Genomic DNA, 27,278 nt, shown 5'->3' on the forward strand with positions numbered 1-27,278 from the left:
TTTTTATAAAATTGTTATCATATTACATACATTTTTCATATCTTGATTGTCTTCCACTTAATATTATACTGTGGGCACTTTTTTCAGTACTTGAATATTGTTTAAAATATTACTTTTTAAAATGGTATAATATCCCAACAGATTGCTTTATCAATATTAATCATTTTCTAATCTTGGTCCTTGGGATTGCTGTGTATTTTTGCCAATATAATGTTGTGACAGATATCCTTACATAGACAGGACATCATATAACTTTTTTCACGTTTGGTAGGAGAATTAAAGTTATAGTGTAATAATTTTTTAACAGGCACAGCTGCCCTTTCTACCCTAAGTTCACCCACTGGTGAGCTAGAAATAAGTACTAAATATTTTCTCAGAAATCTCATATACTAGTTTTTGGATTTTCCTATGTGAAAGATGGTAATTTGTGTATCTTAGGGTCAAGAAATTTTAGTGAGAAGGTATAAAAGTCTTGACTTGAATTTTCATTCTCTCTACAGTGGTCATTGGAAAGTTTTCACAGGGAATGAATTGGCAGCTTTGTTTGGGTGGTGGATGTTTGATTGCTGGAAGAAAAATAAATCAAGAAATGCTGATGTGAAGAACGTTTATATGTTAGCCACCACAGTCTCTTCCAAAATTTTGAAGGCAATTGCACTTAAAGAAGGATTTCATTTTGAAGTAAGAACAGATAACATCTGTGTGCTACTTTTCTAAATCGATTTCTATACATCAAAGCCATCTTCCCACCAAAACTGACTTGATTTGATTTATAGTCCCGCCTTTTTTTTCTAATTCTGTTAACACTTGCTTAATCTCTTGATGATTTAGACACCTTGAGCCACGTCCATCCAGTATGTGAATTTCTGGAACTAAGATAAGATATTCTTTAAAAATTGCACTAAAACTTATTCCATACAACAAAATCTGGTTTTTATACTGAGAAAACCAGTGACTTCATCAGTAATATAAACTCCATTCCAAAAAAATTGTAGGTATCATTGGCCATTGTTTAGGCTCTTCAAATTCAGTCTTCAGAAACTTAGTCTTCTAAATTGTAAATTAAGACCCAATGTTCGACACCCAAGAAACAAATAACTCTCTCTCAGCACAGATCATTAACCTTTGTAAGCCTTTGGCAGTTAGGCTAACAATTTTTATAGCTTCTGGGACTGATGCCAATTAAATTGCTTTTCCTCTGCCATCTTTGCCAAATATCAGTGCAGATGTCACCTCTGATCACTTTTTTTGAGCCATAGCCAAGCTACGCCTCTTAATACTGATTGGATGAATAAAAGAAAATTATACCTGTTTTAATGAAATAAAACTTTCAATTTCAGGCTTTTAGAAAAAATACAAACAAAGGGGCACCTGCGTGGTTCAGCTGGTAAAGTGTCCAACTCTTGATCTCAGCTCAGGTCTCGATCTCACAATCATGAGTTCAAGCTCTACATTGGGCTCCATATTGGGCATGGAGCCTACTTAAAAAAATAATAATAATACAAATAGCAAAAGAGAAGAAATTGAAAAATGTATTCAAGCCTAAGATTCTGAATGACAGTAATGTTAACATTTTTCTCGTTAATACCTATGGCAAGAAAAATGCATAACGAGCACAAAAGAGAAACAAAAACATGATTCTGAAGACCAGTATTATAAATTTGGTTACTTGTGTTTGTTGTTGGTTCTGTGGAGGGCAGCAGCGGTTTTGGTTTTTAGTTTTTCCCACTGAGGAAAGTAGAGAGGTGAAGTGGGAATCCTAAGTTAGTAATGGTGAGCTCTAGAATCAGTCTATATCACATGCTCTTTCTATTGACTCTAAAACAGTTCATGTCCTTAAAGTGAACAGTAACTCACAGATGAAAAGTCCCCAAATCTAATTACCAAAGAAGGGCTTAGTAACTTTCTTGGTTTTATTTAGGCCTTGGTATTGCAGTAAGGAACACTTGGTTCAAGCATACGCTGTGCATCATTAAAAAGCATTGTGGCCTTTGATTACTCAGGAAACTGAGTAACCAATCGATCGATTACTCAGGAAACTAAATCACAACTTTAATAGGTGCTCTCGTTTTAGTACTTATAATACAGCCCAAAGGCCAGTTTCTGAGAAGCAGTGTCATTAAATGCTCGCTCCATCTCTTACATACAGCATAATCTTGGGCAAATTCACTAAGTCTCTGAGCTTCTGTTTCAGCAACAGAGTTTTTGTAATCATTAAAAAAGGCAATGATAGGGCACCTGGGTGGCTCTGTCAGTTAAGCAACTGACTCTTGATTTCAGCTCAGGTCACGATCTCAGGGTTCTAGGATCCAGCCCCACATAGGGCTCCCTACTCAGTGGGCAGCCTGCTTTTCCCTCTCCTGCTCCCCTCTGCTTGTGCTCACTCTCTCTCTCTCTCTGTGTCTAATAAATTTTTAAAATCTTAAAAAAAAAAAAAAACACCAAAAAACCCCCAATGATATAAAGCGGCTATTAATAGTGCTTGGTAAATAGTAGATGATTATAATATATGTGTGTATTAATGTTACTATGTAACTATATTGATCACCACTTACAAATGTTGGATTATAGTTGGTGTAAATCACTTCTTTCTATGTTCAATAAATAGTGGGTTATCACTCATGGCAATATGAATCCAAGCACTTCCTGGCTATGTGCTTACCACTGTATAAATCTGTGTGGACTAAAAACTGTAAGAGAAGATCTCTAGGAGAGTGTTACCTGCACTTAGCAATAGGCCTTTATGAGGAATCACTTAACTAGAGTGGCCTTCACTGCATTTCAGGAAACATTACCAGGTTTTAAATGGATTGGAAGTCGGATAAAAGACCTCCTGGCAAATGGAAAAGAAGTCCTTTTTGCATTTGAGGAGTCAATTGGTATGTAGTAAATATTAAAATCCTTGAAATTTGAATGAGAGCAATTTTTTTAAATGTAGTAATTCTATGGAGAGGAATTTTTGTCTTCTGGTTTTGCATTTTGAATTATAAAAACCACAGAGAACTGATCATGGCAGGGGTGGGGGAGACCCTTAAAAGTTCCCTAACTATCTTCAGTATCAGTGGGTTTCATCCATTTGTAGGCTCTTAAATCCACTGGTTCTGTAAATGAAAACTATTGAAATTATTATAGGCTTAAGTTTTCCCCTTTTTAAAAAATGTGTTTTGGGGCAGCCCCTGTGGCTGAGCTGTTTAGTGCCCCCTTCAGCCCAGGGCGTGATCCTGGAGACCCAGGATGGAGTCCCACGCCAGGCTCCTGCATGGAGCCTGCTTCTCCCTCTGTCTCTGCCTCTCTCTCTGTATGTGTGTCTCTCTCATGAATAAATAAATAAAATCTTTTTAAAAAATGTGTTTTAATTCTTAGGTTTTCTGTGTGGCACTTCGGTTTTGGATAAAGATGGGGTGAGTGCAGCTGTAGTTGCTGCCGAGATGGCAGCTTACCTGGAAACCAAGAATATAACATTGAAACAGCAACTGATCAAGGTTTATGAAAAGTAAGTTCTATTTTTATGAATTTATCATTTCAATTGCCAAATTTCTCATTTTTTTGGTCCTGCTTTTAGCTTTCTAAATTTGATTTTGAAAATAGTCCTTTTTAAAAAGTTCTAAAACTGAACTAAAGACATGCACTTTCCAAATAATACTAGAATAATTATCTTTGAATATATACTTTTCTCAAGTTATCTAAAATCTGATTTTAACACTTAAATCTTTGTGCAGGTATGGTTATCATATTTCAAAAACTTCATATTTCTTGTGTTATGATCCAACCACCATCAAAAGTATATTTGAAAGGCTTCGCAATTTTGATTCTCCAAAAGAATATCCAAAGTTCTGTGGGTCATTTGCTATATTGTATATAAGGGATGTTACCACTGGCTATGACAGCAGCCAGCCTAATAAAAAATCAGTAAGTACTTTTTTTTTTTTTTTACTTTCTTAACATTTGTAGTGCTTTGTACTATTGTAAAATAGTGGAAGTTCAAGCCTGTGAATGTCTTGAAACTATGATCCGTTTTTTTTTTTTTTTTTTTCCAGAGCAGTTGTAATCCCATTAACAGGCTCCCTGCCTCTGATCTTGTCCTCCTCTCTCTCCAAGTGTGTGCTCCTCCCTGGGGAGGGAGATGCAAAAGAGAATTAGACAAAAAGAGAACCAGATGGAGAGAGGGAAGATGTGTGAGGTTGAAAATAAAGTCCAAAAGCCTGTTCCTTTCAAAGCTCACCATTTCGCCTTCCTCTTTGCAACTTCTCGTTTCGTCCCTATATCTGCAGCCAAATAGAACAACTTACAGTTTCTTATATGCATACATTGTTATTTTAAAATTATGTATTTTGGTGCACCTGGGTGACTCAGTTGGTTAAGCATTTCCCTTTGGCTCAGGTCATGATCTCAGAGTCCTGGGATGGAGCCCCACATCAGGCTCCCTGCTCAGCAGGGACCCTGCTTCTCCCTCTTCTTCCCCATCCCCTGTGCTCTCTTTTGTTATCTCTCTCTCTCTCTCTCTCAAGAAAAATAAATACAATCTTTTTTTTAAATGAAAATAAAAATTTCTGTGTTTTTGCTCAAGCTATTTCCTCCATCTGCCTCTCCTTCCTACTGCTGCAGGTCCACACCTTAGTCCTTATTTAAGACTTCAGGCAGGGACACCTGGGTGGCTCAGTGGTTGAACATCTGCCTTTGGCTCAGGTTGTGATCCTGGGATAGAGTCCCATATCAGCCTCCCCACAAGGAGTCTGCTTCTCCCTCTGCCTGCCTCTCTCTGTGTGTGTCTCTCATGAATTAAAAAAAAAAAAATCTTAAAAAAAAAAGACTTCAGGTAGATGTCACCTGTTCCACATACCTTCTAGATCCCATAATTAGATCTCTTTCTCCTGTGATTTCATTATACATTGTGCCTTTCTCTTGTTACTTATCACTTTCTATCTTATGTTGTCAGTGTGCTGTACCTGGCAGATCCATTTCTTTTTTTTTTTAAGATTTTATTTATTTATTCATGAGAGACAGAGAGAGAGAGAGAGAGAGGCAGAGACACAGGCAGAGGGAGAAGCATGTAGGGAGTCTGATGTGGGACTCGATCCCGGGACTCCAGGATCACACCCTGGTCTGAAGGCAGGTGCTAAACCACTGAGCCACCCAGGGATTCCACAGGCAGATCCATTTCTGACATACCTCTATACCTGTCAAAGCTCCTGCCTACATGGTAGGTGCTCAACAACTATTTAAATGCCATAAATTGCTGATCATATGTATTTGGTTATTGTGAATGATTATTAGCCTTAATTTCCATTTATAATGTCCTGCTGTTGTCTCAGGATGCCAGGGGCATGATATATTTTGGGAAATCTGCAACTTCTTGTGGAGAATACAACTCCTATTCCTTTTGTGTCTATTCACTAGCAGTAGTGATGGAGAGAGTTGGACAATGTTGAATTAAATAAAGAATAGAATAGATAGGACTTGCTAGTTGATGCTCTGTGAGTGAAAAAGAGGTCAGGAAGGTCTCAGTCTTAAGCAAGTGGTGTGTAGTAGTACCACTAACTGAGAAAGAGGTTTCAAAGAGAGGACCAGGCTCAGGACACCTGATGAAAGGTACCACCTCTGTCCTAGTACAACCCCCCCAGTTCCCCCGAAAAAAGTTTCACAGACTGATCTGTAGTCCAGGAAGAGTATTAATCTATATGTTCAACATCAGTAAAGCTTTGATGCCTTTTTTATTTATTTTTTAAATTGTTTTCCTTTTTTAACTTTTACGTTAAAAGTATAAAATTTTTTGTACCCCAGGGGATAATTTTGCCCATCCTCTAAGGTATGCTCACTCTGTTTTGGAGACTATTGATAAACTGTCTGTGAAAGTGCTTCAATATTGTAAAGCCCTTTGCAACCGTAGAGGCAGTTTGGACTTTGATACAGATAGACCTGGCTTCAACTTCTTGCTCTGCCACATTAGTTGATGACCTTAACTAGGCCATTTACTCTTTTTGAGCCATGTCAGTAAATTGGCAGTTATATATACTCTGGAAGATTATTGTTGAGGCCTGGAGATGGTGTGTGTAAGGTATATATCCCAATGCCTGTACTATTATGAATGTTCAGTAAAATGGTATATTTATGAGTTATTGTGTATGTAATCCTGTAATCCTTTATATTTTATAATTTAAAAAATTTTAAACATTTTATTTATTTATTTGTGAGAGACATAGAGAGAGAGGCAGAGATATAGGCAGAGGGGAAAGCAGGCTCCTCGCAGGGAGCCTGATGCAGGACTCGCATCCAGGACCCCAGGATCACGACCTGAGCCAAAGGCAGATGCTCAAGCACTGAGCAGCCCAGGTGCCCCTTTAAAAGGATTTTTTTTTTTTTAAAGATTTTATTTACTTCTTCATGAGAGACACAGAGAGAGAGAGGCAGAGACACAGGTAGAGGGAGAAGCAGGCTCCATGCCAGGAGCCCGATATGGGTCTCCAGGATCACGCCCTGAGCCGAAGGCAGGCGCCAAACCGCTGAGCCACCCAGGGATCCCCCTAAAAAGATTTTTTAATTGTAAAAGACACATAACATAAAATCTACCACCACTATCTTTAAGCACACAGTCCAGCAGTGTTAACTCTATCTACGTTGTTGTGCAGCAGATGTCCAGAAATTGCTCACCTGCTGAACTGAACTCTATACCCATTAAACAACTCCTCATTTCCCCCTTCCCCCACCTCTTGCCAGCAGGCCTTCTACTTCCTGTTTCTATGAATTTGACTCCTTTAGATGCCTCGTGTGAGTACAATATATTTTACAATGCTTGAAAATGAAAAAGGTACCAAGTGTAACTGAGCTGTTGTTAACATTGTGCATAGGTGCTGCCTGTGAGTAAAAACAGCCAAATGATTACATTTACTTTTCAAAATGGCTGTGTTGCTACTCTTCGGACAAGCGGGACAGAACCAAAGATAAAGTATTATGCGGAGATGTGTGCATCACCTGAGCAAAGGTGAGAATGAACTTTTTAAATATATATACATACATATATATTTAGATTTACATGTATTTATTTATATAGGTTCTATTGAAATAAAATTCACATACTGTACAGTTTACCCATTCAAAGTGGACAATTCAGTGGGTTTTAGTATATTCAGAGTTGTGCAAACGTCACTACAATCAAAATTTTTTTTTTACTACATCAATTTCAGAAGATTTTCATTACCTCACAAAGAAACCCCATACCCATTAGCAATCACTTGCCATCCACCCTCCTTCTTAGCCCTAGGCAACCACCAATCTACCATCTGTCATTATAGACTTGCTTATTGTGGAGATTTCATATAAATGGAATAATGAAATATATATGGCCCTTTGTGACTATCATCTTTTTCTTAGCGTAATGTTTTCAAGGTTCATCTGTATTATAACATGAATCAGCACTTTGTTTCTTTTCTTTTTTTTAATTGTTTTCTTGGCCTATATATTCTGTTGTATGTAACACTTTTTTTATCCATTTATCAGGTGGTGGACGCGTGGGTTATTTCCGCGTTTTAACTATTATGAATAACAGTGCTACAAACATTTGTGCACAACTTTTTGTGTGGACAGGTTTTCATTTCATTTGGGTCTATATGTAGGTATAGAATTGCTGGGTCATATGGAAATTCTATGCTTAACATTTGGAGGAACTGCCACACTATTTTCCAAAGCAACTGGACCACATGGGAATTGAATTAAAAAACATTTTTTTTAAAGATTTACTTATTCATGAGAGATACAGAGAGAGGCAGAGACAAGAGAAGCAGGCTCCATGCAAGGAGCCCGATATGGGACTCGATCCCGAGACTCTGGGATCACACCCTGAGCCAAAGGCAGACGCCCAACCGCTTAGCCACCCAGGTGTCCCTGAATTTTAAAATTTTAGCGAATTTTTATTACTGGGAAGGCTCTGTGACTATTACCTATTATATAATGAACATAAAGCAATGATTAGGGCAGCCCCGGCGGCTCAGCAGTTTAGCGCCACCTTTGGGCCAGGGCCTCATACTGGACACCCAGGATCGAGTCCCACGTCGGGCTCCCTGCATGGAGCCTGCTTCTCCCTCTGCCTGTGTCTCTGCCTCTCTCTTTCTGTGTCTCTCATGAATAAATAGATAAAATCTTTTAAAAAATAATCAAATAATTTTTATTGTCAGATATTCATTTTTATATTAATATGCTTTGACTTAATCTGTCCAGTTTATTTCCTTTAAAGAGCATGAATTGTCACTAAATTGATTTAATAAACATATTCAGTGGCCATTTAAACTTATTAAAAGTAGTACCTCCTATAATGTTGTCACTGATCAGTATATTTTTGACTAAAGTGGTTTCTTGGAATTGCCTTCAGAGTCCAAGGTATATTATTTTGTATGTCCCTAAATCTTTGCATTTAACAGTAGATTTTATTTCCTTTGGGGGCAAAAAAAAAGACGTCCTGAAGTCAGTCAGAGTAGAGTTCAAAGGAAACTAAATTAAATAATGACAAATGACACGTGAAGGCAGTTGAAAAGAGGCTTTCCTATAAATGTTCTGGTCAGCAGCAATGATGACTTTGAAGCACATACTTATAAATGTGTATTTATTTTTTAAGCATCTCATTTTTTTAGTCCCATCCCTGCTCTGTATCTGAGTCATGCCATATCATCCCATAACATCTATTGGATGTTTCTCAAAGTATTTCAGGAAGCCATTTTAGTATAATACCTAGTATTGGTGTTCGGGGCCATTAAATTGCCTGACCCAGGAGAAATCTATAGATTTACCGAAGCTCATCCATGTATCGTGAACCAAGGAACTCCCTTTAATGCAGTTCAATTTCAGTTTGATTTTCCCTCCTTTGTACTTGTTTTGTTTTAACTGAATGAACTTCTTTTTGGTTTACCAGTTGTTTAATTGTCTGCCTTTGAAATTATAACAATTTAAACAAAATTTAAGGTGATGAAAATAAAGAATTTCAAAACTTAATCTTTCTCTTCAGTGACACTGCCTTACTAGAAGAGGAATTGAGGAAACTCATCGAAGATTTGATTGAGAATTTCCTTGAGCCCAGTAAAAATGGACTGATCTGGCGTTCTGTTTAGTACACGCAAGTACGTCATCACTTTGCAGTGGCACATGGAACAGAATAGCCAAGAACTCCATGCGTTGAAGTCGTATTAGCGTTCTCTATCTTATCTGGCCAAGTACTTTTTACTTTTATTTTCTTTCTTTTTGGTTGGCTGACTAAACCAACTGTATAAATTTGAAATGAAATGGTCCAGAGAGAAAGGCTTCAAATTTTTTCATAATCTTGAACGAAAGTCATTGCATTAAAAGTATTATAGTAACACGTTATTCTTCCTTCAACAGAAAAGAAAACCAATACATAAGTGAATTTTCTTATTAAAGTGTGATTAAGCTTAGTTCCGTATTGTAATTGTGTATAGCATGGTTTTAAAAAAAGGCAGATAAATGTTATATAGTTGTAGAGTTAGTTAAGGAAATTAATCTATAAAATTGACAAGAAAAAAATAAAAATAAAAATAAAATTGACAAGAAAATGGCATTGCTCCCAGAATACTGTGGAATAGTGTCATTATTACATCACAGATATTAACTTACAAAGTAGAGTATTTGAAATCTGGTATTAGCATTTCTAGCTTAGAGATTACAATATGTGGTTTCAGGTGCTTTTGGTGCAGTGTAAATTTCTTGTATGTATTTAAAATTCTGACATTTACCGAATGTAAAACAATAGTGGCAATGCTCCTAGTGGCTTCGTTCTTGTCAGATTTCTTAGTGCCTTCTCAGGATATGGTATGAATTAAAACAGTGTTCCTCCATTGAATATAATTTAATCATTTCATTTTCAGACAGTTAAGGAAAATCTTCCAAATGATGTAGGTGCTTCCACTCTATATCAAATAGATTTGCCCTTTTAGAAAGCTTATGAATGTAAATAAAAATCTTTTAAAAAGCAGTCTCAATGTAACTAAAGGATCTTCTTATGAGAATTAAATGTCAATAACCACAGCCTTCAGACAAAGAAGAAAATCTGAACCAAAAAAAGGAGCTCTAAATTTCTTTAAAAGCCTAACTTTGGAATTACATTTTTATAAGTAGATTTATTCCTTTATCAGATGAAGTAATGCTAATTTTACTAAGAAATAAAATATCCAGATTTTAGGTGTTATGAAACACTAAAACTACATGTTTTAAAACTGAAGTCCAATTTATTCTGTCATCTTGCTGCCTACTGTAGAATTTCTGATCTCCAGAGTACTATTTATCTTTTTCAACATGGAAAAAATTTTTGCATATTTTTTTTCAAGTAGGCTCCATGCCCAGTGTAAAGCCCAGTGCAGGGCTTGAACTCATGACTCTGAGATCAAGACCTGAGCTGAGACCTGGAGTCAGAGGCTTAACTGACTGAGCCACCCAGGCACCCCTCAATGTGGAAAAAAAAAATTGGAAGGTCACTTTTGGTTGATTCTCCAGTATTCTAAAGAAATCTTAGTAGAGAAGTACTATTTAATCCTCTTAAAATGTATCCTGTCCTATACAACTCACAAAATATTTAAACTCATGTGGTAACAAAACAAGGCCTTGGGTGTAATTATACTAAACAAATTGCTAGTGGGATATAACTGATATTAGAGTATTTATTTCCTAAAAAAATAGTATAAAATTTAAACGGATTAGAATACTTAGTAAATAATGGTATGGTTTGTTGTAGCTACCAGCTAACATTTGGTTGAAACCATAGAATGCAAATATAATTTTCAAATTCTTGTATTGCCACTATTGTTAATTTGTTCCTTCCTTTCCTATAGCTAGATCTTGTATGACTGTAGATAATAGACAACTAGGTAAATGTAGGGGACAGCATACTTCTGAATGACTTTGTTTTTCAAAGGCTTTGTACTGAAAAAGAAATGTGCAGATTTTTTTTTGTTTGTTTTATTTGCTTTTGGTAATGTAGAATGTAATTTAGGAGATGGCCTATATTCTACCAAGTAGTGTGAACAACGCTGTATATATGAAAAATATGTATATTTGGCTTTAGTGGCTTTCAGTGACTAAAGAACAAAGTGGAGCGAAAATAATATGATAGTTCATTCATAATCACTAAAGCCATGTCATGATTGTCATTCTATTATAAAGAGAACAGTTTCGAGTGCTTTAATATAATGCAACATTTAAGTCATCTTAAAGTGAAAAGTTATTAAAACTTAGAATCTTATCTCAAATATTTAAAAATCCAAAGTTAAAATCAACAAAATGTTACAGATGTTCCTGAAGTGTATAGATTAAGGGAATTACTTGATTGTAGCCAAGCTCTCAAGTCTGTATTAGCATAATCTTTGACATGAACTTGACATAGTGGTGTACAGTTACCTCACAGGATAATTTTAGTAACCCAAGCCAACCAGGAAAGACGGAAGTCCTGGACTATAGGTCTCAGCCTTGGGCTCTACATTGTTTCGCTTTTCTTTATCAACAGTACCATGAAAATGAATCCATTTTCATTGAATGTGTAGATCAAAACTGGGCTTTTCTAGAGTTTTGAATAAAAGGAATGAGTTATTGGGGCAAAGTCAAAGCATACAATGAAAATAAGCAATAGAAATTGCTTAGAATTAATAAGCAATAGAAATAAACAATAGGTCACTAAGATGGTACAGGAAATGATTCTCATGAAGGGCAAACTTATCTTTCTTAAAGTTGGGAATAAACTGGCTGTGGGCAAGTTGTTTAGCTGTGTGTATTTGTTATTATTATGAGCAGATAGATAGTGAACCTTTTGTTTTCCTTTATTAGCAACCACTAAAAAGAGGCCAAGTTTTAGGAGAGAAAAAGTACCCTTCTTACTGATTCAGTTTCTGCTGGGATGTTGTGTTTTAGGATCATGTGGGAACTAGGGAGGAGAGGACATAGCAGAAATAAAAAGGAATACAGCACAGATTGGAAAATAAGAGTTGTGATAAAAAGTTCAAAGAATTAAGACCATTTAATTCTGGAGGAGAGAGAGCTGCTGAGATAATTTAAGAAGTCTTATACTATTAGTTGAATCTTTTATTAAAGGACTCAAAGTAAGAAGTAATGTGAAAAACTGTTCTCTGTCTTCAGTGAGGACAGAATAAAAGAGAATAAGGACCTTTTAAAAAAAACCCAAATAACAAATTTAAATATTAAAGGATGTACTGTCTTTTAAGGGTTCCTTCCAATACTTTTTTAAAAACTCAGGTGGGAACAATGGCGATGTCATAGAGAGCACTGAAAGTAACATTTGAGTTTCACTCCCTGTCTAGAAGAATTTAGCTCACAAGAGAGTTTTTGTATATGTTGAGTAGTAGATGCATGAGTGCGGTCTTCATTTGCTGCACAGAGACCTGCTTGGATATTATTTTTAATTTAACCTGGCAAATTAAGTAAGACTTGAACACCATTTTGTTCATCTTGAAGAATGTATAGCATTATAGGATGTCTGAGGGTTTTGTTTTAACTGTATTGCTGCTTGGGTGTAGTAACTTCAGCAGACGACGAGGTTCTGAGAGATGGGACACTTTGGGAATATCCTTACATAGGAAATAGGCCTCCCGTTTCTTAAGGAGGTTGCTTCTGGAATGGACATTAGCTGGAGTTAATGGAGAAGTTGTTCTATGAACTGCTGCTACTGGTATTTCTTTCCGATGTTTTCCACTGATGTTTGTGATGCTTGAAAAATCCAAATTTTGCTTGGATAAATTTATTTTATGCCTTTTTCTCTCTACCTCCCTCCTTCCCTAGGTCCCTCCTACATTTTATTACTGTGAAAAGCTATTGCTCTATTACCTCACTGATAAGAAATCTGAATTGTATTCATTCAGAATGCTTTAAACTTATTCATAACTACGTTTGTTTTTTTGACTTTTGGTTATTTTGTTATTGTGAGAATATTTAAGACATTGTAAGAAGTAATTTTGAATCTATTTCATAGCCTTTTTTGGTCCATCTGGATATTACTGTATGTTAATTTATTATGGCCTTTTATAATTCACTTGCTTTTCTGAGATTGCTCTAGAAACTGATGAGGAAAGAGTCATACTATCACAATGGATGGTCAATTGCTCTCACATTTTATTTCAGGTTTCCCTGTACGTGGGGCACCCAAAGCACAAAATTTGAGAAATATTTTTTACATTTGTCCCCCAGAGCATCTGACCATAAGCCATAAGAAGTTCAAGTGGAAAGAAAAGAACCTTTCACTTCAAGACTTTACACAGCATGACTTTCTTTAGTTTCAGTTGAAAATTGAGTTAGGTTTTTTTTAACCATTGGTTACTTGAAAATATTAACCACACCATTACATTCATCCAACCATATTTTCTCTTTGTTAGTTAGTTCAAGACTCTATACTTTAAAGAAAGGACATACAAGAATGAGTAAAGCGACCAAGATAAGGGCAAATGATATATCTGAAGTTTGCTTCTCAAATTTTTCCACCAGTGTAACCCTAAAGCAGAGGAACATGAATATGTGAGGGAAGGGGCCCAAGTGAAAAATCTGAGGCAGTCTACCACTCCTGAAATTTCATGTTCTGTCATGAAATGTTAAGTTGAATTTTGCATTCCACATAATAAAATTCTTCCAATATAAAAATGATTCCTTCAATCCTCACAGAAACTGGTGCTGCCAGAAAGGAACACTATGTTTATCACAGGGCCTCTCAATGTTTTCTCCCTCCCTTCCTCAATTGTTGCATCTGCCTGGTGGTACATACACTGACCTTAATGTGAGAAATATAAACATAGAACATATCTAGCCTGTTCCCTGCATTTTAAAAGCTGAACTTTGAAAGTATTACTGCCAAATTAAATTGACCTGAAACAGTTATCACTGAACCTTATAATATTGTCAGAGGTGTTGGCCAGTCCGTTTTCATTAATTCACTGGCATTCCTTGACTGAGAAAGAGTATCTGACTATCAACTCTCTAAGAGCAGAGATCATTTTTTATTATTTTTCATATCCTCCCACCTCCAGTATAGTACCTGTTATAGAGTGCTTGGATGGTGATTATAGGAATTAGGGGATTGTATTTTAAAGAAGCTAATTGTTTAAGAAACAATCAAACTGTTAATTTTCTGATTCAGTTTTTTAAACAATTCTCATTACTGAAATTTGTAATAAATAATCTTCTTTAAGCACGCACACACTTAAATACTCTGTTTCTTTTGAGAGATCAGATCATACTCCTATTTGGAAATTATATATAATGCCTAGTATTTACACTCAAAGCAAGATGTTGACCAAGTAGGCTAAGAAAGTATCTATGTAGACTTAATATCAAGATGTTGACCAAGTAGGCTAAGAAAGTATCTATGAAAAAAAAAAAAAAGAAAGTATCTATGTAGAATTAATATCACTGGTTATAAGTGCCATTTTGAACCTACTACCACTACCTTCCAAGTGAGTCACAACTAATTTGGTACTATTTGGTATATTTTGTTCACTGCTATGATTCATCATATATCTTACAAGAGGCACTCAGGCAAGAGTCTGCATCTGTATATATGGTGAGGACTTCTTGTTTTATGCTAAAATAAACTTTGTATGTGTCATTGAATATACCCGCTAAAATATATGCAGTTAAGAATGAATTATTTTTCTTTGTAGCAGTAGATCAAAACTGTGCCCTTGTTTTAGCAGTTTTTGTCAACATTTTCTCATTTTTTTTCTGATGAAAACACCAGGGTGTATGATAAGTACTGCCTGTGAGAATTTGCACTTAAAGTGTTTGTGTGTGGATTTCTTGTGGGTTTTAACCAAATGAAGTGTTATCAGTAATAAACAGGCCTCTTTATAGGCATGAATTTCTGTGTATTTTTTATTATCTTAGTTACTGTATGGTTCATAAAATTTGCTATCCAAGTGGAACATGTTTTTGAAATATATGCATGGTATATAAAACCTAGAATCTACTTTCAGCCTAAATGAATATTCTAGCTTATTATTTGGTGAATATGTATTGATTGGTTCATCAGAAATCCCAGGAGAAGGGGCACCTGGGTGGCCCAGTTGGTTGTCTGGCTCAGGTGATGGTTCCAGAGTCCTGGGATAGAGCCCTGAGGCAGGCTCCCTGCTCAGTGGGGAGTCTGCCTCTCTTGTCCCTCTGTCCCTCCCTCTACCATTTCCTTCTCCCTCTGTTCCTCCCCTCCCTCTCCCTTTGTGTACTCATTCCCTCTCTGAAATCAATAAATAAAATCTTTTTAAAAAAAAGAAGTCCCAGAAGAAAGAGCTAATATTAAAGTCCTTTCCATCTTATTTTTGCCTTTCACTCCTTTAGTTGACTTAATTTGTCCACCCATGTTAGCATCAGCTAATATAACTAAAATGTTAAATATATATTATTTTTTTAAAAAGATTCCATTTATTTACTAATGAGAGACACAGAGAGAAGCAGAGACACAGGCAGAGGGAGAAGCAGGCTCCATGCAGGAAGCCCAACACAGGACTTGATCCCAGGACTCCAGAATCACACCCTGAGCCAAAGGCAGATGCTCAACCACTGAGCCACCCAGCTGTCCCTTAAATATATATTATAATAAAAATCTGTTATTCCCCATCCTTCCTCCTGTCATCCCTAAACTAGCATTTCCTTATTTCTATTACTGGTGTGACCATTCTCCTATCTCTTTATTTTCCTCTATAGTTCTGGTTCTAATCATTAAGTAGTCCAGTCTTGCATGCAATTTGATTTAAATTAAATCTTTGACCTTTATCCTTATGCTTCATTATTTCATTTTATAAAATATTTATTGACTTGGAAATATGCTAGTACCAAGGGCACTTGTAGAAGCTTAAAAAGTAGGAAAAAGGACAGCAACCATGCTATTGCTGGAACAGTCTGTTCAGGCCACTGTTCTGCCTACCCCCACTCCACCAGATCACCATTATCTATTCCTTATGTCTTTGGATTCAAAGCACTAGAGAGAAGGCCCAGTTGGCTGGACTCTTGTCACATGCATTCCAGCTAAACCCAGAAACTAATTAAGGAGGGATTTGACCTCCCAGGTGCCTTCTGAAATGCAGACCACTGCACTTACCCTTCTATCAAGACACAGTGGGAGCGTGAGGCTCAGTCCATTAAGTGTCTGACTCTTGATTTCAGGTCATGATCTCAGAGTTGTGAGATAGAGCCCGACACTGGGCTCTGCGCTGGGCATGGAGTCTGCTTGAGATTCTCATCTCCCTATCTCCCTCTGCCCTTACCCTCTCTTAAAAAAATAAATAAATAAAATTTTTTTAAAGAAGAGTGGGAGAGAGTTATTTCACCAGTTGTAATTTATGGGGAAGGCAAAGGAGGAGGGAGGCCATCTTAAGCACAGAACATAGCATGAACATTCCAAGAACTGTAAGTGGTTTGGTATTGCCATGTTGAGAAGGGGTGTGAATGGAGAGGGCCCTGTGTGCTATGCCCTGGAGCTTGGACTTCAGTCAGCAGGTGAGAGTATGGAAAGGCATAAGCAGAAGGTCTCTAAAACGGTGGTGGGGGTGAGGAGTAGGTATGAGAGAACCCACCCTTGGAAAGAACCTTCATGGTCATCTTATCCAATTTACCAGTTCCCACAATCTGATTACCAAATGGGGATTTATATTTGAACCTCTCCCATTATAATTTGCTCAGACAAGTTGTATCCTTTTTTTTAATTGGAGTTCAATTTGCCAACATATACCATATCACTCAGTGCTCATCCCATCAAGTGCCCCCCTCAGTGTCCGTCACCCAGTCACCCCAACCCCCCTGCCCACCTCCCTTTCCACTACCCCTTGTTCGTTTCCCAGAGTTAGGAGTCTCTCATGTTCTGTCATCCTCTCTGATATTTCCCACTCATTTTCTCTCCTTTCCCCTTTATTCCCTTTCACTATTAAGTTGTACCCATTTAAAGAAAGACCAGTAGAGAGTTCTTTCTCGTGTTCAGCTGAAATCTGTCTCCTGCAGCTTCTACACTTTGGTTATACTTGGAAGCTCAATGTTTTTTTCTTTTGTGTGTGTGTGTGTGTGTGTGTGTGTGTGTTTAAAGATTTTATTCATTTATTCATGAGAGACACAGAGAGAGAGAAAGCGGCAGAGAGAGAAGCAGGCTCCATGCAAGGAGTCCCACTCGGGTCTTGATCCCGGGACTCCAGGATCAAGCCCTGGGCCAAAGGCAGGCGCCAAACCGCTGAGCTACCCAGGGATCCCCCTGGAAGCTCAGTGTTATTTAAAACTCCCTTCTGTTTCAGAATCCTTTCCCCTCAGTCTAAATATGCACAATTCAGCTACTGTTCCTTGTATGACCATCCTCTCACCTTCCTGATCACCACGTGGACAGTTTTCAAAGAGCTGGATCCAGAATTTACATGCAACACTAGAAATGGTGGTACCAGCCCAGAGTAATAAAAGGTGGGATTTCCACCCAAGATGGGAGCCACACAGCAGACATGACAGAGAGGGGGCTCTGCCTGGGGCACATGGCTTGACACCTCTTCACTTTGCAAACAGCTCCTCCTTTAACCCTCAACCCAAGCATCATCCCTTCCAAAAAGCCTTTCCTGCCTGTTTCCCAACCCCTGACCCCAGCAGCCAAGCTGGGCAGGGGCCCTGCTCTATACCGCCAGAGTGCCCTTTGCTGCCCTCTTTTATGGCACATCCCACACCATGTGTAAATGATCTGCTTGTGTGCTGGACTCTCCGAGTCAACCAGTCAATTGTGAGCTCCCCGAGGGCTGGAACTGCTGACTCAATGCAATATCCCCAGTGCCCAGAACTGAGCCAAGCAGATAGTGAGCGCTCGAAAAAAAAAAAAAAAAAAGAAAGAAAAAAAAGTTCAGCTAAACTGAACTGAACTGGAATTTGAGCTGAGTTTTCAAAGGCAAGTATGCTGTGAATAAACAAAGGGGAGGAGGCATGCATGGTACATGAGTGCATTCAACTCAAAGCAGAGAAAATATGAGTGAAGACTGGGAAGCAGGAGTACTTGAGATTTGCTAGAGGACTTCCAGCCAGACTTTGGCTGCAGCCAAAGGGAAAAAATCAACCTGAGGCTGAATAAGGCAAGCCAGCTGGGAGAGGGTTGGAAGAGATTTATTCCCTTGTGAGCAGGGAGCAAGGGGAGGAAAAAAACCAAGTGGATCAGTTTTTTCCAGCTGTTTGCCGCTCCCACTTATGCATACTTCCCCCTTGTGGACAGGGGTCCATGTCCCACAAAACAAACTCAGCACCTCAGCACCCCAAATTCAATGCCAGCATCTCTCTTTACAATTACGGAAGCCCAAGGGTCAGGTCAGGGATCCACTGGAGTCCACAGAGTGGATTTCTATAGAACCTAAATTGTCTTATTCCCAATCTACTACTTCGTCCCCACCCAAGGCCTGAGGATGGCTTTCAATAAATCTTATCTAGTCTTCAATCAGAAAGAACCCTTCCTACTTCTATTCAGATGTAAAGTAAGTCCGGAGAGAAGTGATGCCCTGAGTCACAGAGCTGGTCAGTGGCAAACCTGAGACTAATAAGACTGATACTTAGGTCTCCTGACTGGTTGTCCATTTCTCCTCCTGTAACCTAACCTACAAGGAGCAGAACAGTGAATAAAAAGTCAATAAGCGGGGATCCCTGGGTGGCGCAGCGGTTTGGCGCCTGCCTTTGGCCCAGGGCGCGATCCCGGAGACCCGGGATCGAATCCCACATCGGGCTCCCGGTGCATGGAGCCTGCTTCTCCCTCTGCCTGTGTCTCTGCCTCTCTCTCTCTCACTGTGTGCCTATCATAAATAAATTTAAAAAAATTATTTAAAAAAAAAAAGTCAATAAGCTTAATCCATGCCTCCAGAAAATCCCAAGGACTAGAGTGGAGCCTTGAAGGAAGAGCAGGTGTTTGCTAGGCAAAGAACCAAGGAAGGGCCTTGCAGACACAGGAGAGGTGCAGAGAAAGAGGGAGGAGCATCCTGGAAAGGCTGGATAATAGGTTTCTGATCTCAGCCATTGGCACTTTGGATTTTATACACTCTTTCTGGGTAAAATGTCCAGAGTTTCAGTTATCACTCTGAGAGTGCACAATGAGACAGAGACAGGATAACTTTAACAGACATTTCCATTCAAGAAAGAAAAGCATGGCTGAGTGAAGTAAGTCAGTCGGAGAAGGACAAACATTATATGTTCTCATTCATTTGGGGAATATAAATAATAGTGAAAGGGAATATAAGGGAAGGGAGAAGAAATGTGTGGGAAATATCAGAAAGGGAGACAGAACGTAAAGACTGCTAACTCTGGGAAACGAACTAGGGGTGGTAGAAGGGGAGGAGGGCAGGGGGTGGGAGTGAATGGGTGACGGGGACTGGGGGTTATTCTGTATGTTAGTAAATTGAACACCAATAAAAAATAAAAAATAAAAAAAAAAAGATTAACCCCTTGAAAAAAAAAGAAAAAAAAGAAAAGCATGAAAGGTGTATATTCTGACAGAGCAATTCTGACTCCTGCTAGACAAACACTGTCTGGGCCTGGGAGAAGAAATCTTCCCTGCTTGGGCCTGGACTCTACTCCTTTGGAGTGGCTTCCCTAGTCCATTGATCTCTGTGTCTCTTAGCCCTACCCTCTGGACCATCCTTCCTGACCATCTTCTTCCTTAGTTACTACTGAAGCAGTGGCGCATGTTGGCAGCTGACTAGCAATGTGAAATATCTCTCAGTCCCTTTTGGTTCAGGCTGTTGGTACTGTCCCACATATAACTCATTTAAAAACTTTGTGAGGGGGCAGGGTGGGCACCTGGGTGGCTCAGTCAGTTAAGTGTCTTGATTTCAGCCCAGGGTATGACTCCAGGATTGTGAGATCAAGCCCCATGTTGGCCTCCACACTGGGTATGGAGCCTGCTTAAGATTGTCTTTCACCCTCTGCCCCTCCACCTGACCCTCTTTCTCTCTCCCTCTCTTAAATAAATAATAAAAATAAAAACTTTGTGGGTTTTCTATGTATCTGATTATGGTCAACTCTATACTCCAAATGACATCCTCACAACTGTTTTTGAGACCTCTCCCTCAATTTTATCATGCTATTTTGTGTGTGTGAGAGCACAAGCAAGTGGAGTGGCAGGCAGGGGGGAGAGAGACAACCTGGAGGAGGCTCAGAGGAGACAACTTCAGCAGAGGCTTCCCCGCTGAGCTGAGATCCCAATGATGTGTGGCTAGATCCCAGGACTCTGAGATTGTGACCTGAGCTGAAGGCAAACACTTAACTAACTGAGCCACCCAGATGCCCCTTATTAACTATTTTGGATTAGTTTCATATGTTTTTGTGGATATTGCTCTTAGGATTCCAAGAAGTCTTTCTGTCTAGGAATCTACTGGACATCACTAACTCTTTCAAAGACCTTAATAAAGTGTGTTACAGCTACCTTTGGTATAATCTACATCTCTGAGCTACATTCCTATAATAACTCTATGCTGGCTAGACAGCCTCAAGATGGAAAAAGTTTTATTTTTTTAACCTACTAAGTCGTGCCCCTCTCTGTTCTCTCTAAATTCTTTTTGCCAGTTCTTTCTTTGGCTCATAGCTCCCTTCCTGTTACAAGGTTACATAGCTAGGAGCATCCAACTGATGATACTTTTAACACTCTGCCTAGAGATCTCCTTAGCCAAACAAAAACTTTCTGAGTATTTTCCCCCATCTTCCAAGTTACCATAGGCAACACTTTGGCCAATCATTTTGCCATTATAAAACACAGATCACCATTTTTCCAGCCTTCAGTAACAATTTCCTCACCATTTTTCCAGACTTCACTATTTGCCTGCCATTTTTCCAATCTCCACCCATCCCTGATCCCAAAGCCAATGCTGTGAATTTGAGCTTTTGTTAAAGGTAAGCATTTCACTTGCAGACACCAGCTTCTGTCAACTTTTGCTGTTAAACTACCCCCAAATCTGTGGCTGAAGACAACCATTTATACATCTTACAGTTATGTAGTTTGGCAATTTGGACTGAGGTCAGCTATCTGGTTGATCATAGTGGGGTTCACATATCAGATGGAAGTCTGTTGCCAGGTTGATTGAGTGCTGGTTAGTTTAGGATAGCCTCAGCTGGGTTGGCTGAGCTCCTCCTCAGGTAGCTCCCATTTCCCAGCAGGCTAGCCCAGGCTTCTTCCCATGGGTGCCTGGGCAGGGTTCTGAGAGACAGGGCCAAAGTAGGTAAAGCCTCTTGAGGCCTAGGCTCAGAAATGGCATACTGTCCCTTCTGTTGCATTTTATTGCCTAAAGAAAGTAATAAAGCCTTCCTAGATTCAAGAGGAGGGGACATAGTCTCCACTTCTCAATGAAGGAAAATGCAAAGTCACACAATAAAGGGTGTGAATACAGGGTGGAATAAGGATCATGGCTATCTTACAGTCCACCATAGCTCTTCAGAAGCAAGCCTCATCATGAATTTGGCTTTATAATTATGTGAACACAAAAATACATTTTTCTCTGTCAATTTCATATGTTTTTAAATGAATGACTTCATATATACTAAAGAATTCATATAATGTAAATGTAAGATATAAAGAATAAAACACTTTTGCAAGAGAGAAATAGAATTTTGGCAATATGTTTTAATTTCCCTGTGTATCCTTACTAACCAAACATTCATTTCTCACCTGTACTATGCAGTGACTTCCTAGCTGGCCTTTTCTACCTTTGGTCTTGCTTCATCCAATAAGTTCAACCCACTATAGTCACAATGATCTTTAAAAAACAAAAATCTAATCATGTCATTCCTTTGCTTAAAACTGTTCAGCTGGGATGCCTGAATGGCTCGGCAGTTGCATCTGCCTTTGGCTCAAGGCGTGATCCTGGAGTCCTGGGATCAAATCCCCCATCAGGCTCCCTGCATGGAGCCTGCTTCTCTCCCTGCCTATGTCTCTATCTCTCATTAATAAATAGAATGTTTTTTAAAAAAATAAATAAAAATAAAACTGTTCAACTATTTCCCATCGACCCGAGGATAAAACCAAACTTATTAATAGAGTAGGCTCTTCATTGTCTAGCTCCTGTTTATACTTCCTGCCTCATTTTTACCATCCATCCCTAAACTGATTATTGGATATTGGCCAAAGAAAATGGCTTCCATAGTTCCCTGCACCTTCTCCTACATGGCATAAATCACTGTTGTTATTGGCTCTTTACTTGTCTGTCTCCACTACTTTACTGTAAGTGTTCTAGGGGGAGGGAAGCTCTTCTGCCTATCCCTGGATGCCAAGCACAGTACCTGGCACAATGGATGCTCAGTAATGGTTGAATGAACGCATGGAGAATGAATGCTAGGTTCTGGGGACAAAAAGAAGCTCCACCAAAAGCTCCTAGTCTAGGTGGAGAACAGATGAGATAGATGCATGACAGATAAGACAGATAGATGATAGATAAATCTTTGTGCTAAACAAACAGCAAATGTGTGACAAGGATGGTGGATTTGCGTTTGCTTCTAAGTTCCACCAGGGGGCACTATGGGAATGCCTCAGGTTTCTCCTAAAAAAAAAAAAAATCCATGTTACTTCCTTGGAAAGACCCTACGCACTTTGAAGGAAATGTAATTTTCCTAGTAGTGCTTGTTTGGTTTTTGTTTGTTTTGTTTTGCTTTAATAAGCTCTTTATTCGGCCCACTCAAAAGAGCTATAGCTCAGCCATCAGTGTGTTTGAAGGACCAAAGAAACTCCTGTTGGTGTCCACTTTATATCTATAATGAAATCATCACAAGAGCTTTCAAAAACATAATTGAATTTCTCTTCCACATCAACTGTTGGGAGCCAGAATAGGGATTGTTGTTATTATTTCCATCTTAAAGATGATAACTCTAAGGGTCAAGAGGGGAAGAAATTGGGGATCCCTGGGTGGCTTAGCAGTTTGGCGCCTGCCTTTGGCCCAGGGTGTGATCCTGGAGTCCCGGGATGGAGTCCCTGCATGGAGCTTCCTTCTCCTTCTGCTTGTGTCTCTGCCTCTCTCACTCTGTGTGTGTGTGTGTGTGTGTGTGTGTATGTGTCTCTCATAAATAAATAAATAAATAAATAAATCTTTAAAATAAGTAAATAAATAAATATACTTTAAACTATTAAAAAAAAAAAAAAGAGGGGAAGAAATCTCCCCAAGGAATCACAGTTGTATCTAAGCAGGGATTTGAATCTGTCTTCCAAATTCAAATGAATTTATTCACTAAAACTATATTGAGTTCCAGGCTGTGTAAAAGATGATAGAAATACAAAGGCATGCCCTTCAAATGTCTTAGAAGCAAAGACTATCAAAGCTAGAGAGAATTTGGGAAATCACCTAATTAAGTGTTCTCAACTCAGATATGCATAAGAATCTCCTCAAGAGCCTATTAAAAAAATGCAGATTCCTGGACTTTGACCCTCTCATCACACATAAACATTTTGATTCAACAAGGGTAGGTGGGAATCTGGAAATGGAAGTTTTCGTAAGAACATCCATTCTTCCTCACCATGATTCTGATGCAGATGAACTGTGTACTACACTTTTAGAAACATTAATCCATTGGTTTAATCTTTTCATAATATAGAGGAGAAACTGAAAAGAAATGGGTAGAAGTAGTCCCCCAGAAACTCTCCTTGGATGTAGTAAGGGAGGCTAACCTCAAGTAATGATGTAACTGAGGAACACCCAACTAGGGACGCCTGAGTGGCTCAGCGGTTGAGTGTCTGCCTTCAGCTCAGGTCATGGATCCTAGGGTCCTGGGATCAAATCTAGCATCAGACTCCCTTCAGGGAGCCTGCTTCTTCCTCGGCCTATGTCTCTGTCTCTCTGTGTCTGTCATGAACAAATAAATAAATTCTAAAAAAAAAAAAAAAAAAAAAAAAGAACACCCAACCAAGAACTGAACACCTGGGTTCAATTTCAGGCTTTACCATCTTGCTAATGAATCACTTAACCTCAGTGAACCATGATTTTCTCAATTGTAAAATGTGAGATAATTACACATATACTCCATAGGCTTATTTTGATGAAAAACAGAGATAAATAGTATAAAGGGTCTGGCAGAGGACTGACACACAGAGGACCCTTGATAGAGATTGGTTGATGGGATTGTTTTGAAAGCTCTTTCTACTTCATTTATTCTATTTCTTTAAATGCATAACTACTATTGCCAGGCATTCTGCTAGGCAGTCCCACCTACGTGAAGCTTGTGATCTAGTAGAGCAGATAGACATTAATTATGGAAATAAGAAATCACTATTGTAATAAAGGCTACCAAAGGAAAATATAGGATGTGTTTTGAATCATATGGGGATTCAAACCTAATCTTCAGACAAATAAAATGTCCTGAGGAAATGACTCAACAGTTGAGCAGGAATTAGTCAGAAATTACACACGGATCAGGAAAGAGCTTGGCAGGAGTGGGAAATGAAAAGGTCAAAGACCAGAGTAGTGGAGTGAGCAGGGGAGAGAGGCATGATATGAAACTGAGGATGATTATTATTTCTGTAAAGCCTTTCTTCTATCGTGCCTTGATATGTATGTGGAAATTTTGATCTTTTCCTTGACTCTTTCATGTCTACTTCAATTTTCTTTCTATTTTTGCACCAGAAAGCCTAATAACTAGTAATATTTCCTCAAATCTAATATTGTGGTCGCAACATATTTTCAGGGAATACATTCTAAGACCCCCAGGAAATGCCTGAAACTGCAAATAGTACCAAACCCCATATATACCAGGTTTTTTTCCTATACATGTGTGCCTATGATAACGTTTAATTTATAAATTAGGCCCAGAAAGAGATTAACAACAATAACTAATGATAAAGCTGAACAAAATAAAAATATACTATAATAAAGGTTATGTGAATGTGGTCTCTCTCTCAAAACATCTTACTGTACTGCGCTTGCCCTTCTCATGATGATGTGAGATGATAAAATGCCTATGTGAGAAGATGAAATGAGGTGAGGGAGTAGGCACTGTGACGTACCATTAGGCTACTGTTGACCTAACAATGTGTCAGAAGGAGGATCATCTGTTTCTGGACCACTGTTGACCTCAGGTGAATGACAACGCAGAAAGTAAAACTGTGAATAAGTGGGGACTACTGGATACATTTCTCAGTATTTGACTTTCAGAAATAGGGATTGTCTACTAATACAGGTTTAAAAATAAAAACACCTTGCTAAATATCAAACAGGAACATACACTGAGCTCTTACATATTTAGCTGTGCTTGGAAAATACCTATTCTATTGTCACATAGTTATTCGAACTGGTGGTATAATTTAGTTAGATTTTAGTTCGCATTTAGTTAAACTTGAAACCCTGTGTTACTTAGAATGTTTTTAAAATTCCTCTCTGGTATAGAATTAAAGTTTTATTGTGGAAGGAGCTGTTGTTAAGAAGATGAAATGGACACAGTCTACCCCGTCTAGCCCACTGAATTTAGCTATGCAACCTGGACCGAATGCATGTAAATGGCATTTGAGAACTGGGAAAAGTTAATGACAGCAGGTAGATTTGGGAAGAAGACCAGAATTTGAAGCATCACAGAGCTGGCTTTAAGTTTCTGCCTTTCAATCCTCAGTAGCCCCAAACCCCAAACTGGGACCCTAGGTGAGGACTGGGAAAGCTGCAGGAGAAGCCCTCATTCTCGGCCTAAAGGGAAAGGGAATAGAACTTCTCACACTCAGAGGGGGGCTATCACATGTTTTCCTTTCGTTCTCTCTTTTCTCTGTACCCCACACTTCTTCCCCAGGCAATCTCACAGTAGTGGCCCCAATGGCAATGGTGGTAGTGAGGTTCCTATGGCTGTCTAAAACTTGGAGTTATCTTATGTATTACATCTACCTACATTGGAACCACCTCAAATAATGCTCTAATTTTGCTTTCAGCAATCCCAACAGGATGGGGAAACCCCCACTGATTTTTTTTTCTCTCTATGTCCTCCTGCCGCTTGGCCCCAGACATTTGTAGTCATGAGAAGCACACAGCTTGGAGCGCCTGGGTGGCTCAGTCAGTTAAGCACCTACCTTTGGCTCAGATCGTGATCCCAGGGTCCTGGGATCAGGCTTCACACTGGGCTCTTTTTTTTTTTTTTTAAGTTTTATATATTCATGAGAGACACACACGCACACGCACAGACAGAGAGAGAGAGAGAGAGGCAGAGAGAGAAGCAGGCTCCATGCAGGGAGCCTGACGTGGGACTCCAGAATCACGCCCTGGGCCCAAGGCAGGCGCTAAACCGCTGAGCCACCCAGGAATCCCAACACATTGGGTTCCTTGTTCAGCAAGGAGCCTGCTTCTCCCTCTGCCTGGTGCCCCTCCCCCCAGCTTATGCACACGCAAGCTCTCTCTCTGCTCTCTCTCAAAAAAATAAAAAAATCTTTTAAAAAGAGAGAGGAAGCACACAGCAGACTGCAGTTGTTTGAAGTCCAGGTTTCTGGCCAGAGAAACAAAAAGGAAAGTCTCAGGGACTGGAAACGATCAGAGAGATTGCAGAGTGGGGAAAAGCTCAAGGGATCCACCCCATAATTCTGGACTCACCCCTTAGCTCTGCATGCTAAATGGATGCTGATGGATGGCTCTGATGCTAAATTGTATGCCATGGACCTAAGTACTGACGTATGGGATAGACCACTGTCCAAATCCAAAGGTAGCACACAACTGGGACAGATCTGAATGGCATTACAAAAACTTTGAAAACTGAACTGGCATTGAAACCATGGTCACATGGGGATCCCTTGGTTGCTCAGCAGTTTAGCGCCTGCCTTCAGCCCAGGGTGTGATCCTGGAGTCCCAGGATCAATCCTGCATCAGGATTCCTACATGGAGCCTGCTTCTCCCTCTGCCTGTGATTCTGGCTCTCTCTCTCTCTGTCTCTCATGAATAAATAATTAAAACCTTAAAAAAAAAAAAAAAAAACCATGGCCACGGAAAGCAGATTGGAACTTGTGGCCTGAATTCAACTGAGTTAATTACATGCTAACACAAAAATATTAATATTTTCCATAAGATTTAAATAAGATATTGGCACTTACATATTCAAAATATCTAGTATTTAATCCAAAATTACTCTGCATATGAAGAACCAGGAAAATCTCAGGAATGAGAAAAGGCAATCAACAGACACCCAGGAAGAGATAACACAAATGTTCAAAATTGTTGAAGACTCACAAAATGGTCCAAGAAGTAAGGATGAACACCTTTCAAATGAATGTAAAGGTAGAAAGCATCAATAAAGAAATAGAAGATATAAAAAAAAAAGAAAAAAAGAAAGAAAATAAATAGAAGATATAAAGAAGGACCCAA

At 38.8% G+C, this 27,278-nt stretch overlaps 1 protein-coding gene and 1 long non-coding RNA gene across 6 annotated transcripts in view; one reads left to right on the forward strand and one right to left on the reverse strand.

Moving 5' to 3' along the window:
• PGM2L1 (phosphoglucomutase 2 like 1) overlaps positions 1-14,848 on the forward strand; it is a 55,952-nt gene extending 41,104 nt beyond the window's left edge. Inside the window, exons 9-14 of the mRNA XM_025459029.3 lie at positions 501-681; positions 2,786-2,879; positions 3,364-3,493; positions 3,720-3,909; positions 6,846-6,979; positions 8,993-14,848. Of these exons, the coding sequence (XP_025314814.1) occupies positions 501-681; positions 2,786-2,879; positions 3,364-3,493; positions 3,720-3,909; positions 6,846-6,979; positions 8,993-9,095 (832 nt within the window). The 3' untranslated portion in view covers positions 9,096-14,848. The remainder of the gene's footprint in view (positions 1-500; positions 682-2,785; positions 2,880-3,363; positions 3,494-3,719; positions 3,910-6,845; positions 6,980-8,992) is intronic.
• LOC112667446 (uncharacterized) overlaps positions 1-27,278 on the reverse strand; it is a 58,456-nt gene that overhangs the window by 26,118 nt on the left and 5,060 nt on the right. The gene's annotated exons all lie outside the window — the stretch shown is intronic.

This window comes from Canis lupus, chromosome 21, assembly GCF_003254725.2.
Source record: "Canis lupus dingo isolate Sandy chromosome 21, ASM325472v2, whole genome shotgun sequence".
Taxonomy (NCBI): Eukaryota; Metazoa; Chordata; class Mammalia; order Carnivora; family Canidae; genus Canis; species Canis lupus.